The sequence below is a fragment of the Pelodiscus sinensis genome, chromosome 27, assembly GCF_049634645.1.
Source record: "Pelodiscus sinensis isolate JC-2024 chromosome 27, ASM4963464v1, whole genome shotgun sequence".
NCBI classification, from domain to species: Eukaryota; Metazoa; Chordata; order Testudines; family Trionychidae; genus Pelodiscus; species Pelodiscus sinensis.
The window spans coordinates 5,489,728-5,505,655 of record NC_134737.1 but is presented as its reverse complement, the minus strand read 5'-3'; the positions used below and the strand labels follow the sequence as shown (position 1 = coordinate 5,505,655).

The window sequence follows — 15,928 nt, the reverse complement described above, 5'->3', positions numbered from 1 at the left end:
TGATTTAGAGCATGTGTACCCAACGCAGAAGATTAACGCTGCTGTGGTCAATCCTCCGGGGTTTGATTTTAGCGGGTCTAGTATAGACCCATTAGATTGAACTCAAAGGGCACCTCCATTGGCACTGGTACTTCTATTCCTCACAAGTAGTAAGGGAAGCCAACAGGAGAGTTTGCTCCCATCTGCTTTCCGCTGGCTGGATGGCATGGAAACATGACGTAAGATATCTTAACTCCAGCTATGTAAGATAGCTGGAGTTGCGTATCTTACTTCGATTTTCCCGTGTAGTGTAGACCAGACCTTAGAGGTGAAGCCCATAGGCCCTGCATCAGCTCAGTCCCTGAAAAATCAAGGCTAATGTTTTAGAAAGAGCAAGTATCCAAAAGCAGCCTCCTACTTAATTTCTTTTCAACAGGAATATCACAGGCAAGCTGTATGGTAAAATGAGGTGAGACGCTTCTGCTATCCATATTTTTTGGTTTTTCTAGTTCAATACTATGATTAAACTAATGACACTTAGGCTACATCTACACTGGCATGATTTTCCAGAAATGCTTTAACGGAAAAGTTTTCCGTTAAAAGCATTTTCGGAAAAGCACGTCTAGATTGGCAGGACGCTTTTCCGCAAAAGCACTTTTTGTGGAAAAGCGTCCGTGGCCAATACAGAAGCACTTTTCCACAAAAAAGCCCCGATCGCCATTTTTGCGATCGGGGCTTTTTTGCGGAAAACAAATCTCTGCTGTCTACTCTGGCCCTTTTGCGCAAAAGTTTTCGGAAAAAGACTTTTGCCCGAACGGGAGCAGCATCGTATTTCTGCAAAAGCACTGACAATCTTACATGAGATCATCAGTGCTTTTGCGGAAATTCAAGCAGCCAGTGTAGACAGCTGGCAAGTTTTTCTGCAAAAGCAGATGATTTTGTGGAAAAACTTGCCAGTCTAGACACAGCCTTATAGTCTGAGTAAACACATACAAGAATGGTCTGGAGTCTGATGGAAGACTAGCGAAGAAAGCAAGTCTAGAGCAGAGATTGGGTAGAGAAACAGCCACAGATTAAGTTCTAGGCATGAGGGGCGAGGGGAGTGAACAAAAAGGTTACAGAGAAAAGCAGAATAGGAGCAAGGAGGTCTGCCACATTCACACAGAATAAGGCATATTGGAGGGGTGGGGGGCTGAAAAGAGCTAGGAAATGAAGTGCGTTTTGGAAATCCGGATGTGGTATCTGGTGTAGAGGGGCAGAGATGTACCGGCCTCCTTCCAGCAAATTTCTACTCTAGGAATGTTTTAGTGTTGAGTCTCCAGCACTCACATGGTCACTCAGTTACTAGGGAAGACAAGATTTTCCTGCTCATGAATATGGCTGCCCAAGACTTCAGGAAGAGCTGCTCAGTCTTCACATGAGTGGCAGTAGATCAGTGTGTGCAAGCTACTGCTTGTGACCCTCAGATTTGAGAGGAAATGTGGATTAGTCAGTGAGGGATGGAGAGTATTGTCACCCATTTCCCATGCTGTACCTGACACCCCACTTCGGATGGATGGGGAAGGTGACAAGGCAAAGCAGGAACAAATGTTATTAAATACTTTTTACTGCAGGAGGCAGAGTCTCAATTCCCATAACCTGAATGAGTAACAGGGCCTCTATCAACAGAAGAATGTTTATGTAAAGCTGCAATAGCCATTGAAGGCAGCAGCTTGTCTGGGCTCATAAATCCAAAGCAAAGTTTATTGCAACCATTTCTTGTCAGTTCTCCCTTACAACAAGTTGCAGTGTTCTGTAGAAAAGCCAGGAGACCGCCCCTTGAAGAGTTTACAATAGATGCAATTCGTAGGATCGTGCAGACACGCGGTCGACAATGTATCCAAGAACCCTCCAGAGAAAGAGCAAACACCCCTAACCTCAAAGCTTTTAAGGGGAAAAGTCTTCGATATTTTAAATAAATGTCATTATAGGAATAATCTTCCAAGGAATCAGTTGGTGCTTAGGAGTTCCCTTTCACTTCTGACCCGTGAGTTTTTTGTAGAACTAAGTTCTCTGCTCTTGCAGGCAACCTGATCAGACAGGCTAGGTTGGCACTGTTTACTCCTGGTGGAGCAGGCAGGGCCCAGTAAGATTTTTAAAGGTCTTGCTAATGAATAAAATGGGCTATGCATGACTGCCATGGTGGTTCAAAGTTGGGTAAGAGCCTGTTCTCTAGATTTATAAAACAAAACAACAAAAATGCTTCTGCATCCCTGGGGCTCAGAGCGGAGGTTAATCAAAGTTAAATGGGTTCACTATATAAACCAGAAAATTAGAGTTGAGTAGTAAATGACCAATCTAATAGCAGAGAAGGCTGGGGGGGGGGGGGGGGGGTGAGAGGAGGTCAGAATCCATTTGCAGCCCCCTTTGTCTATATTTCATCTCCACGTTTAGGAGGAAGACACTAAAATGAGACTGCAGGAGGCATGGCCTAGCAGACTCACAGGAAGACTCGGGTTCTGGCAGGTACCTACCTGTGCTCCTGTCAATACCAAGAGCCAGTTTGGAGGGGCAGGTGTGGCTTTTGGCTCGGCAGTAACATTGTGTAACAGGTTTTTTCTCTCCCCAGTCCCAAGGTCATTTGAGTGCAACAAACACACAGCTCTGACTGTACAGAGGTTTAGGCTGCAGAGCTGAGACCCGACAGTCCTAGGCTGCTGTTATGCTCCCTGGCTCCAGCTTCCCCAGATCGTCTGTAGCTATGAAGCATGAGCAACTGTTCCTCTAGCCTCAGGCAGCCACATACACTACAGGAAAAATATTGTTTTCCATAGTAACTGATGCATAACCATATGGCAGCAGTCTGCCAGCAAGGTATGTGCCTGATGATTAATTCAAAAGTTTACTATGTTGCCCCTGGATACAGCATCATTGCAAGTTTTGCCAAGTCAGGGCAAGGCCTCATTGCACAGGGCTCATTACTTGAGAACAGACCCAATTAACCTGTACAATTAGTTTATTGTATTAAATGAACTTTGGAGGCAGCAGCTAAGTCCATAGCAGAGAGATTTTGCCTCATTGGTAGCTACCCCTTCTCTCTAGTCTGATGTGCTAAAAGAACTAACTGACTCACCGTATCCAGGAAGCCAGTTCAGAAGCTGAATCAGTTTTGCTCTGGTTGCCGTCTAGTGCAAAGTGGGTTGCACTTAATATCATGTCAAGACCAGTCAATACTGTCCTAGTATAGAAATGGGAGTGAATAATTGCATTAAGATACTGCTCACTTTTCAGGTTCTATCACTCAAGTGCAGAAGTAATCAGTTCAGTAGTGAGATCTGACTGGGTTTTATCCAGGAAAGCTCATGATAGAGCGTGTGTGTATGTGTGTGTATTTTAGTCTAAGGGTACGTCTAGACCATGGCCAGAGACATCTGGTATTCCCAAAAATAGCATTTTCTGCATCTTAACTACATGCTTGTTATTTTGAAATGCAATTGAAATAATGGGCTTACTATTTCAACGTCCTGATAAACATCATTCCACAAGGATTAAAGGGACTTGTCGGAATAGCAGTCTAATTTCAAAATGTGGTGCTCTGTCTCTTGAAATATGCTTGAATTAAGCTACACAACTTGTGTAGCTCAAACTACATAGCTCATTTCAAACTAGCGCTGCTGTGTAGATGTACACTAGGTGCTACAGAAGGACGTGTCATTTTTAAAATTACAGACTAACACCGCTACTCCTGAGACACTTCCTTATTGGTTCTCAATAACGCTTGTTTCAACAGTCAAATGTTGGTAAGAACATGCAATCTTTTAAAATAGGAAATCCATACTCTAGTTACTTAAAATAGTTTATTATCAAAATAAAAAACCTTTTAAGATAAAAAGGTACATAACATAAAAGCTGACCATAAGGTATCAGCAGTTGTTTGTTCATAAAGCTGGATACATTAAGGCACATTGCAGGTAAGAACAAAAAAAACCCCACCACACTCAAATCTGTATTTTTTTCCTCCTTTTGGGTGGCAGTTCTGAATCTGATACCTGCACACGTTCTCCTGCCAGTCACCTCTTGATAGAGCAGCATAAATCTTGCTTGCTACTCACTGCTATCTGGAGTAAAATATCTGGCTCTTGATCACACAGGCAGATACAGCGCTCCCACTGCTTTCAAGAGTTATGTGCATTCCTACAGGCACATGATCAGGGTCATGAAAGCTTTGAATCAATTAAAACCCCAAACATCTTCCCCCTCCCCCCCCCCCCCCAGACCAATCATGCCATCCTATCTTTCCCCAGTTGGCTTTCTGGACTAGATCCAACCACACACCAGGAATTCATGGTGTCCGGACAGTGAACATTTAGGGGAGTAATATGCAACAAACACATTTAGGACAATATTCCCATTCATATACTTATTCCCATGATGCATAAATAAGTTTTATACACTATATACATGTGATGTCTATTTAGCACAAAGCTTTGAATAATGCTAATGGCAGTATTACTTTAGTCTTGTCCCCCTGGAAATCAAACCATGAGGATTGTTCATACTGCCAGTTCAGAGTGTGCAGAATTAATCTAAGTGAGCCTAGAACCCTGATAAGACTGATGTGTTAACCCACACAGTTGGTCCCATTTTGCTTAAGAGCAACTACAATAGTTCCCGTATCCATAGCATAAAAAAGGTAGGTGCAATTGCATAAAACATGTGAATTTACAGTGTTAGATTGCTTATTCCTTCAGTAGACCAAGTTTTTTCAGAGCCTCTCGCCGGTGTTCATTTGTAGCGCCTTTAGGGGTGATTTTTACACTGACACAAGTAGGTCGGGGAAACTTTTGCAGTGGGTAAGATTTGTGCTTTTCACTTGTCTCCAACTCCTCCTTATCCATTTTGGATGCCTTGAGTTCAACAAAGTCTTTCCCAGTGCCCAGGGAAACCGGACGTGGTCGGCTATTCCTGATCACGCTGGGAGCCATCTTCTCCGGGACTGGTGTTTTGCTGAGCGAGCTGCTATCCATGTTCTGGTCCTCATGGCTCAGACCTATGCCTGAACGCTCCAAGGAGTTGGATTTGATCATCTCTCTCGAGCCAGAAGCAGCCCTATGTGCTGGATTCAAACTTGGAGCAAGTGGCGGGTCAGGTTTCTTATGAGCAGGACCACTGATTCGGTCGTCGCTGTTTAAGTTCTCCCTACTGCCAGCCCTAGAAGTCAGCACCTGGGCATCCTTAGGTTTGGGAGTAGTCACAGGTCTGAGAACATGGATTTTAGATTCCCTTCCTTTATCCTGTAAGAGTCCCAATTTCTCCAAAGCCTCCCACCGAGCTCTTTCCTGCATTTCTGGGGAACACTCACTCGTGCTGGATTTGTGCTTGGGTGAAGATGGAGACAGCCCTCTTTTATTGTGATTAGGATCGAGGATTGGAGCGGCGTTGACTCTGCCGTGTTTAAGGATAATATTTGGTGGCAGTTTTCTTGGCTTTGGGGCTGTGGGAGGCCCTTGTTTGGCACTGGAATCTAGAGAAGCTTCCGAGTCTAATTTCTCGTGGCTGCCTTGCATGGTGGCTCTTTCTCTTCCCTTCTCACAAGGTTTAGTTTCCTTTTGGAGTGGCAGCCTTGCATTCCCTGGAGCAGAATGTGATGGAGTCACTTCAGGCTCATTCCCTATTGCTTCTGTAGCTTTTCCCTTTGCCTCTAAATGGTTAGAGTGTAGCTCACTTTCACTACCAACTACCTGCCCGGGCTTAGCAAGACATCTGGTATTCGCCCCGCTAGGATCCTGGAAGGGTTTTGGGGGTTGGAGAATTATGAACTCCAAACTTGGTGGCTTCGTCTGAGTACTCACACTGGGCTGGTCATTTGACTGGTCCTCAATCTCCCTTCTCTTGGGCATCTTCCATGAATGCTTCCCTGTCTGAGCCATTGGAGTTGGACCATCAGTGAAGTCAGCTGTTTTGCCGACAGAAGCCTTGGGGGTGGCTTGTACACTTGCTGCGCTGACGTTCCTTGGCAGGCTATGGTAGCCGGCACTCGAAACCGCTCCTGGAGCGGAACTCGAGAGCAAAGAGACACGTTTTTCACCCTTTTGTTCTATTCCCTGTCGCTGAGCAAAGCTTTCGGTGGGAGACCCATTGTCCAAATCTAGACAGAAAGCCAAATGTTAAGTATGCAGCTATATACCGAGCATTGCACCAAGCTCATCCCCCTACTTACTTGCATAGCAAACCTTTCTAACAGGGCTGCCAATATAACAGAGCCACGATACCTTACTGTAAAATGTATTCTAGAGGGGGGCATTATTGGAAGGGGGCTAATATTTGTTTATTGCAAAGATACTAAGTTGTCACTGAGTGACAGATTGCCCGATGAAAAGATTTAATGTCCGTTTGTAGGATACAAGTGTAAACAGCCTAGAGAGAGTTTGGCCTGCACACTAGCAGTTCCCTTTCAGCAGGGTAAATAGGCAATCTTAGCTTCAGTGCTAAATCTACTCTAGGCGCATTAGAGAAAGACAAACCTTTAATCCCTTCCATCCACCCCAGCACGTTTTCCCCCCTAGTCAATCATGCATTACCACCAGGTATTAATTTACTGTGCATGGGAAGCTGGGACAATAATCTGTCCCTTATGCTCACATTTACTGTGTCACAGGGCTTACAGTGCTGGCTCGAGAACGCAGTAAGTTCTCTGGGGTACAAAATGCAAATTTTAATCTTACTCTTTGGAACAGCATCTCTCTTCGGCCATGTTCTGGGGAGCTTAGACCGTTCGGCATAGTCCGTCTCATCGGCAGAAACCCCGCTGTCTGCTTCCGTATCCAGGGAATCAATAGTTTCTTCTAGGAACAGCAAACATTCCTTTTCCTCCACAGATAAATGGTCATAGCTGTTATCACTCTAGAAGACAAGCCAAACCACAAATGGGGAAAGTAAGTGTAACACCACCATTTACCATCATATTTATAGAGGCAGTCCCCGGGTTACGTACAAAATAGGGACTGTAGGTTTGTTCTTAAGTTGAATTTGTATGTAAGTTGGAACTGGCGTCCAGATTCAGCTGCTGCTGAAACTGATCAGCGGCTGATTCCAGGAAGCCGGGGGCAGAGCAACTCTGCCTCCGGCTTCCTGTAGTCAGCGCTGGTCAGTTTCAGCAGCGGCTGACTTGGGGACGCCTGGGGCAGAGCAGCTGGGGTGCTGCCGGGTTGGTCCAGTAGCGCTCAGTGCGGCGCTGTGGGACCAACCAGCAGCGCCCCAGCTGCTCTACCACAGGCGTCCAGAGAAAAGCCTGGTCTGCTGGGGGGGGGCGGGGTGCAAGCTGCGCCCCGCCTCCCCCCAGCAGACCAGGGAGACGTGGGCGGCGGACCGGGACGCACCACGGTCCCGCCGCCCAGGTCCTCCGCAGCTTTGCTCCGCATCTCCCTGGTCTGCTGGACACCAGCAGACCAGGGAGACAGGGAGCAAAGCCTCAGAGGACGCCAGCAGCGGGACAGCTGTGGCATGTCTGGGCTGTCCCGCTACCCGCATGCTCCGCGGCTTTGCTCCCCGTCTCCCTGGTCTGCTGGGGGGGACTCCCCCCCAGCAGGCCAGGGAGACGCGGAGCAGCTTTTCTCTCCCCAGAGGACGCGGGCGGTGGGACAGCGGCGCATCTGGGCGTCCCGCCGCTCCCGTCCCCCGGGACAAGAAAACCCCCGTTCGTAACTGCGGATCCGACATAAGTCGGATCCACGTAACTCGGGGAATGCCTGTAGTGTCAACGAAGCTGCTTGTTCCTTCAGGGGCGCACATGCGGCTGCACTGACACTACTGAATACCCAAACTGCTAGTCTACCTAGGGACAACTCAGCCCCTCACCACCAGAAGTACTGCTTAAGGGCAATCTCGGTCGGACATATAATCCAACAGCCCCAACAGATTTGCCATTGCTGATGAAGCAATTAGAATCCTGTCCAGCAGCCACCAATAACTTTTCTATGAAGCACCAGTTCCAGTACATAAGAATAGCCAGACGAAAGGTCCATCTAGATCAGTATCCGGTCTTCTGACCGTGGCCAATGCCAGATGCTCGTAGAGGGAATGAACAGAATGGGAACCCCTGTTGGCCATTCCCCGATTCTGACACAAAGCCAGGGACACCATTCCTACCTATCCTGGTTAATAGCCATTAACGGACTTCCATGAATTTATCTAGCTCTTTGAGCCTTATTAAAATCCTGGCCTTCACAACATCCTCTGGCAAGGAGTTCCACAGATTGACTGTGTGCTGCTAAAGTACTTCCTTTCATTTTAAACCTGCTACCTATTAATTTCATTTAGTGACCCCTAGTTCTTATGTTATGGTAATCCCGTCAGGCATGTGACTGGCTAGTTGTACCACAGACAAGCTGCCTTGGTGTGTGTCATCCATACGGAGTGTTGGAACCTTGGCAAGCCTCCAGACATTCAGAAGCTTATGAGGATGGTGGCTTCTCTCCGTAACCCTCCTTTTAGAGGAGCACTGTGGGACCTGTCTCAATCAGTGGATTGTAAACAATTCTCCCCTTCTCCATCATCACATCAAGCCTGTGCGTCAGGGCTAGCGGAACATGCTTTTCAACTCTGCAATGCATCTTTAGAGGTCTATAAGACTGAAGGCATGGAAGAGAAAACCGGTCACACACAAGGGAGTTTTTCTAAGTTTATTTTGGAAAAAGACATCAAGCTGGAGCTGGTATCCTATAGCAACTGGTTTGCCCATCTCTATTAGTTATACACAGGTCTATTTCTAGTGTGCAATAGCAGGGAGGACCTGTTCAAAACAGTTACAGCACATTAATTACGATATGCTCCAAATCAGAGGACTAGTCCGTTTCCCTAATCCTGGAATATGTTTGATACAAACTAGCATCCAACGGAGAGGTGCAGTTGCACGGTTTTCACCGTCTACTGGGCCAAATACTTAACTGACTTCATTACTGACTTAGCGGGACTTAAAGCAGAGTAGAGAATGGTTTGACACATCTCCTTTAGCTTAACTTGGAATGGGTTTTTGTTGGTCACACTTTGGTGGGAGGAGTCTAGCGAGCTGGATCTCTGCAAAGGGGACCAAACAGTGGCCTGCTCCTGCCCTGCACCCTAACACAACCCAGGTTGAAATCAGAACTCTAGCAATTTAGAAGCAGCAAATTAATACTTCCCACTCACTAAGCCATTCTGAGCCACACGCTGTGCAGAACACTGGCAAACACAAAGGCCACCTGCATATCAGTTGGAAGCAGGCGATCTGCTTGTTTTGCAAACTTACGTTTGCCCGCGAATAGGTCTCACTGCACTGGGATTTGCTTAGGCTAAGTCAGGGGTGGGGAACTTGTTTGGGTCAGGGGCCACACAAGCCCCAAAAAAATCCCAACCCCACACAACCAACCCACCCTGCACTGGCGTGGCCCGACTAACAAGAAAAACACTCCCCCACATTTAATATTTTCTAAAGTGCCTAAGTCTCATTGTCTCCTCAGGCACCAGAGCGCAAGGGAGCCCAGGCTAGTTGATTTTGTATGCTTCAGCCCCATGGTGGGGAAGCTGTAGCTCCAGTGTGGGCTCCCCTATGCTGGGGAAAGACCCCCTGAGCCTTGGAGGCCGGATCCAGGGAAGCCAGGGGCCATATCAGCCCTCGAGTCTGAGATTCCCCATCCCGGGCTAAGTGTCTGCCTGATGTTTGAACTGTACTGTGGCTTGATTGCTAGAATATACCTAAGAATTAATGGAGAAAAAAAACTCTTTGGGGCAGGAACTGTCTCTTGTTCCATGTTTATATACTAACTAATTCAATGGGATCCTGATCCATGGACAAGGGCTTCTTTGTGCTACCTCCCTGCAAATATCTATTCAATAGAACTGAGAACTTGCTGCCTACCTAAAATCCCCACCTTCTACATCAGTATTTCTTAAACTTTAAGACTGAGGAACACCAAACAATTTTTTTTTAAAGGAACACCCAGGAAAAAAAAAAGGTTGGGGAAAAGTTATTGAGCAAAAAAAGTCACCTGCCCCTTTAAGGGCAGCGATTTTGAACTGTTCTGTGACACAGAACACAATTTAAGAAACACTGTTCTACATTTACGTGGCCATCAGCTACCAGCCCTAGACAATAAGGTTCCTTGAAGGGTTTACTTACAACTTCAGAGAGGTTTGAGTTAGTGCTGACCATGCTGTCACAACTGCCCGAATCTTGACCAGCTGTCCCTAGGCACAAACCCTCTTTAGGCATATCACAAATCACTGGAGCAAGAACTTCCAGAAGCAGGTATGGAGTAGGTCCAATTCAAGCTGGAGAAAGAGCATGACGTGTTAAGAGTTATATTTGGAACACTCACGCCAATTCAGACAAGTTATATTCGCATTCTACTCAAAGTAAAAACTTCAGCTCTGTTTGATTTGATCATCCTTCTGTGCTGAAAGTCCCTTCAAATTAGTGGCTTTAGAAGAAAAATCTGGAAGACACCAGGGCTCAATAAACCTGTAGTAGGGTAAACGCCAGGCCACCAATTCAAAGAGCCTATTTTGATCACGAGATTCCCGACAGTCTAGGGGTCTCTGTAAAGAGGGTAAGGCAGTAGTTAATGGGTAAGGGAAAAGAGAGTCAGAGCAAAAGCAATACAATAGTTCTCGGCTTTGCTAGGCTCAGTCTACATGCTTGGATGGGATGAAGCAATTGCTGAAGTTGTGCCAACCACTCTGTCCTTATTGTCACTTTGTTTAAACGATTTTTAGTCCTGCTTCAATTACATTTGTTGCTAGAAGGTACAATTTGTAGTGTGGCTAAGACTGAAGAAATATAGCCAAGGCATGAGAGTTAACAGGTTAAGTTTTACTAGCCTGCTAACTAAACTGGCAAGCACACTGCTTTACCAAGAGCATCTCCTCTGTGCAAAATGCTAGTTTTCTTACACTCCACACCTCTAAATGATGCAAGTTTGTCAGCTGCCACAGAGAGGTGAGTCTTCACTTAAATCATGAGTTAGGGTGGGTGTGTTCATGGCATAGCCATAGAGTTTACTCTCCCTGGAGAAAGACACATGGCAGTAATGCCTAGAGGAACGGGTTTTTGCTTCAGACAGGCCTAAGGGGGTCTCTGTGAAACTGGATTCAGAGGCCCAGATAACTGTAGTAACTTGTTTAATGCGACTGTGAGCTTAGATTTTTTTTTTTTTTAAATTATGGAAGTTGGAATTCAGAGACATTTACTTTTTCCTTGTCTCAGTGATGATTTGTTTATGTAGGAGACCTTGAACTCTTCTTTCATCCTAGGATTTAAAGCACTGTGCAGAGGTGGGAGAGCATTATCCCTATTTTCTACATGAGGGAGCTGAGGCTAAGCAACTCTGCCAGGGTCACATAGCAAGTCAGTAGCAGAGCTGAGAACAGAACACTGTTTTCTCTCCCAACCTCAGTTCCTAGGCTGTGTCTAGACTGCAGGGTTTTTTCGAAAAAAGTAGCCTTTTTTCAAAAACTTCACCAGCATCTAGACTACAGCCGCATTCTTTCAAAATTAAATTGAAAGATCACGTCTTCTCTTTCGACAGTGGTATTCCTCATTTCACGAGGAAGAACGCCTTTTTTCAAAAGTGCTCTTCTGAAAAAAGGCATTCTTGAATGTAAACAGGGCTCTTTCGAAAGAGAGCATCCAGACTGCCCGGATGCACTTTCGAAAAAGTGAGCCACTTTTTCAAAAAAAGAGGTTGCAATCTAGATGCTCTTTCAAAATGCTTTTTCAAAAGATTTTCAAAAAAGCCTCTTTCGAAAGAGGCTTGTAGTCTAGACGTACCCCTACTGACCATGCGGTCACAAGCTTAATTATTAAGTCTGCTACCAGCCCTGCATTATAAAGCTGCTTACCAAACCCATACTCTCCCTGGGTCACATGCCAAAATATTGTTGCTTGCCATCACGAACTCTAATTTAGGCTTAAAAAAAAAATCAGATCTCTAACCCATATTTGTTAGGCCCATTAGTCAGTGAGGTACAAATATTGCTGATTTTGAGAATTATGACGACTAGCTCTTCTTTACATCCAACATGTCAAAACAGCCATTGAAGAAACACTGCCCCAAGTAATTAGAACTAGCTAGGAAGTTGTAACTGATGGATGCATGACCCATATGTAGGGACTGCCTTTTTAGAAGTCATTTCTTCCCCTGATATACCAACAGCTACTTGAATGATTCTAGGCTAATATGTTTGATACAGAGGCTCAACCCAAGGTACATGGTTTTCCGTAATTAGCTCCTAAGACTTCCAGCACCTCATACCTGGTGGCAAGTTCAGAGAGGAGGCTTGTTTTAAAAACATCTTTCAGACCAGTGTGTAGAGACCTTAGTGACCAAACTTTATGGAGGCAGAGTTGTCACGTCTCCACTTTTGTCAGACTTGGTGCTTTTTTGAAATGGAGGTTAAATGTTGACTGAGAATGAACTGGCCTTTTAAAGGCTCAATCCTTCCATGCACCACTAAGGATTTAGAGGATGTGATTAACTCAGGTAGAGAGGCTACAAAGTTTAGCTTACAAAAATGTGCACTTATTTGTAGCCATAAAAATCCCCAACAACCCCAAAACCACACAATCAACCACCACCAAAAACACACCCCACATACTCCACTGAAAACTAGAGTCAATATTACCCATCAGAAGGAATGGCAAAGCAACTCATTGTGGTATGAGGCTTTCAGAAATGTAGCAGCTGGTTTTTTTGGGGGGGAGAAGGTTGTTTTTGTTTTGCCCTTAAACAGCATCAAGAACACACATTCAGGATTAGTCAGACTGAGAATTTTTTTTAAAGAAACTTCTTCCTCATACATTCTGGTATGCTGTGTCGTAGATATTGTGTCTCAATGCATACAGCAGTCTCAATTTCATGTTTGATAAAGTATTACTTTAAATAAACCACCACCCTTTGATCTAGGATAGCTGGTAGTTTTTATATCCAGCTGTTGAACAGTTTGCCAGCATGAAGACCAGGTTAAGATGTTAAGGGACTCTAGGACATTGTGGGTTCTCTGTGACTTTGTAATGCTAACAGTGCAAGAAACCACATGCTTACAGTTGCAGCGAGACTCACAAGTTTGCTTCAGTGGTATTTGTAATTTTCATTAGTTCCCCATCCATAAACTTGTAAGAGGGAATTGGAGTTTGTGGGAAGTCAGATTCTTACTCCAAATTGTGTGACAGAAACCTGAAGTGGCTAGTTCAAGTCAGCTTCCTGTTTACAAGAGTTTGTCAGCTAGACAACAAACACAATGCCCTGTGATCAGTGATATAGCAAACAACAAAATATAGGCTCTCCAAATTTGTGCTGAAGGGCTTTAGATTCCATATAAAGTGTAAAAAAAAAAAAAAAAAAAAAAAAAAAAAGTCATTGTATGAAGAGACCAAAATTCATCATTGGGAACAACGTTCATCTGGACCTGTATCAGTCACATAAGAAAGGTACAAAAATATACAACTGTCAGAGTTGCATGATTAACTTTCTCACTTGTTCTCTGGGGCAAAGCTAGGGGAAGAGAAACACTCAGGACTACCAAGACAGAAACTTTCTTAAGCAAGAGATCAAAGGTGCCCAAAATGGAAAGAGAGAATTTCAGTTTCTTCCTTAGAATGCAAGAGGAAGAGAAACTAACCTCATGAACTTCAACCCCACTAGGGCTGTTCAAAACCTTTTTGTAAGGTTCAAAGGAGTTGTCAATCTTTCCTGTTTGCCAAAAAACTAGCCCGTTTGCTAGTGAAGTACATATTTCAGTTTGATTTTTATAAACTATGGGAAACTAAATTTAAAAAAACCCAGCTTTTCTACTTCGTGGGGAAAGTCATTTTACAATACAAATTGAGCTAGCTGTATTGCTATCACTGCCCTTGAAAACTTTACAACTCCCATCAGCAATGGCAGCAGTTAATTCTATACAAGGAATCTGCTTTTATGGCAGCTGCTAACAAGTTTTAGTGACACAGCTACATAGTCATGAAGGGTTCTTTTTGGCCAGAGCGGAGCAAATGCAGAACACAAGCTTTACACACGAGTCCACAGTGCTGTTCAGCAGACCGCTTCCCCAAGCACGCAAGTTTTACCAAAATTCTTGGCTGCTAAGTTCTACAAGAACATGGTCAGAGCTATCAAGGCTCAAACTGAAAGGAGAGGAAGAGGTATTATCACAATTACTCTTGGTTACATACTCTTGTTTCTCCATGGTAGATGGAAGCTATTGTAAGAACACTTTAAGTTAGAAGTTTAAAAAAATAACCCCACCCCCACAGTGACAATATAACCATAAAATTAAAAATAATGACTTTGTTAGAGTGACTGGGACTTGCACTTATTGTTTATCATCTTCTCTCCCCCTCTTAGCTTCTCCAAAGCAAGCAGGCAAAATTAAATTACTTGCCACTCAACTGAAGCTTTTAATGTCGGTCATCAAAACTGACTACAGAGGAACATCCTTTCCCCTGTCCCCCCAGCACCAATGAGAAAGCTAGAAAGCTTTACAGATACCAGTAATTCTACCTCCAAGGGATTTCACCTGGTCTGCAGCCTTCGGAGCAGGCAGATTGCAGCTCCAGCAACAGATACTGAAATGGCAGGAAGGAAGTCTGAGTTAAGACGCTCTTTCCCAAACTCCTAATCCACCCCAGCCGTAGCCAGTGCCAGAGAACCCCTCCACTTTATCTGAAACACACACAGCTCAGTTAGAGATTAACTCACCTGAACTAGGAGAGACAGATAAGGATCAAAAGCCTCGGTTTCCCCAAGCAAAGGGCTACCACCCCAAACAGACAGACACCTCCTCTTCTGCTCTGCTTATGACCTGTCACTGACTTACCTGGACAGGTAAATACCTCACCCACCCTGCTATAGCCTGCCACCCAATCACAAACTCGCCGCGCAACTTCTCACTCCAGCTGTTCTCAGAAAGTAAGGCGGGGGGAGGTGCTTGACATTGGGGGTTGGATCAAAGTTATCTTCACCAACCAAAGCGCTCAGCCGCTCACCAGGCTAGCCGATGAGCTTAGAGGGTGGGGTCCACGTTGTGGCAGCTGGCGAGGAGCTGCTAAGTGCGGCTCCTGCAGTCAGTTGGAGGGGGAGGATAAAGTGACAGGTGAAAAATACAAGTTAAACTGATTGCTCATGTGCAGTGAGACACTTCTCCACGCCTCTCTCTTTTCCTTTGTCAAATGCTTACTGCGGCTCAGGGGTGCAGACTGGCTTACTGCACATGCCTTATGCTCTGCTCCCAGAACAGGTGCAGCTCAGCAGGGCTCCCCCTATCTCCATGCTACCGAAGTGCCCCTTGCTTGGACCTAAGGCCAGTTGCAGGGTGACTTGATCATCTCAGAGCGCTGGCACTTTGCGTGCCTAAAGCAACTTTCCTCTGAGGGTAAGCACTGTATGGACACTCCCTAATTATGCCTGCGAGAAAGGTAATGCCATCGCTCTCGTTGCTGGGGAAACTGAGGCACAGAGCAGCAAAGCAACTTTGTGGTAGAGCTGGGAAAAGAACTCGGAAGTCTTGACTTCCAATCCATAGACCAGCAGTTCTCAATCTGGATGGGGACCCCCAAAGTGGGTCACAACCCTATTTTAATGGGGTCACCAAGCATTAGACTTTCTGGGCCCTTGGTGGTGGGGCTCAAACTTCAGTCCCCCCTTTTCTGGGGTCATGTAGTAATTTTTTTTAGCAGAAATGGGTCGGGATGTAGTGACATGAAATCCCCTCCAATAAACCTCAGTCTTTCCCTGACACACAATGGGCATATCAGTTGCTGTGATGATTCTTATTATAGAATCACCTTTTTTCTGTCTACTATACTGAGACAACCAAGTCACTTCTGACAGATCACTGAGCTGCCCATTGAATTCCATTCTCCCTCCTCCTTCATCTCCCGAACTTCCTGGCTCTGTCTTAAACACTCTAAATACGTCTCACAGGAGACACCTTATTC

General features: G+C 45.2%; 1 protein-coding gene across 5 annotated transcripts; it reads right to left on the bottom strand.

Moving 5' to 3' along the window:
* Nucleotides 1–3,796: 3,796 nt before the first annotated feature.
* C27H1orf116 (chromosome 27 C1orf116 homolog) lies at nt 3,797–14,902 on the bottom strand. 5 transcript variants are annotated; one of them, XM_075910011.1, is made up of 4 exons: nt 14,809–14,902; nt 10,115–10,266; nt 6,684–6,861; nt 3,797–6,106 (listed from the first exon to the last, which is right to left on the bottom strand). In XM_075910011.1, exons 2-4 carry the CDS (start codon nt 10,205–10,207, stop codon nt 4,698–4,700), a joined length of 1,680 nt encoding a protein of 559 aa, XP_075766126.1. In that variant the 5' UTR covers nt 10,208–10,266; nt 14,809–14,902; the 3' UTR covers nt 3,797–4,697. The 5 variants fall into 5 exon arrangements, with proteins under 5 accessions (XP_075766126.1, XP_006137296.2, XP_006137297.2 ...); XM_006137234.4 differs by having other exon boundaries at nt 14,691–14,901; XM_006137235.4 differs by lacking the exon at nt 14,809–14,902 and adding an exon at nt 14,509–14,647.
* Between the last annotated feature and the right edge of the window lie 1,026 nt (nt 14,903–15,928).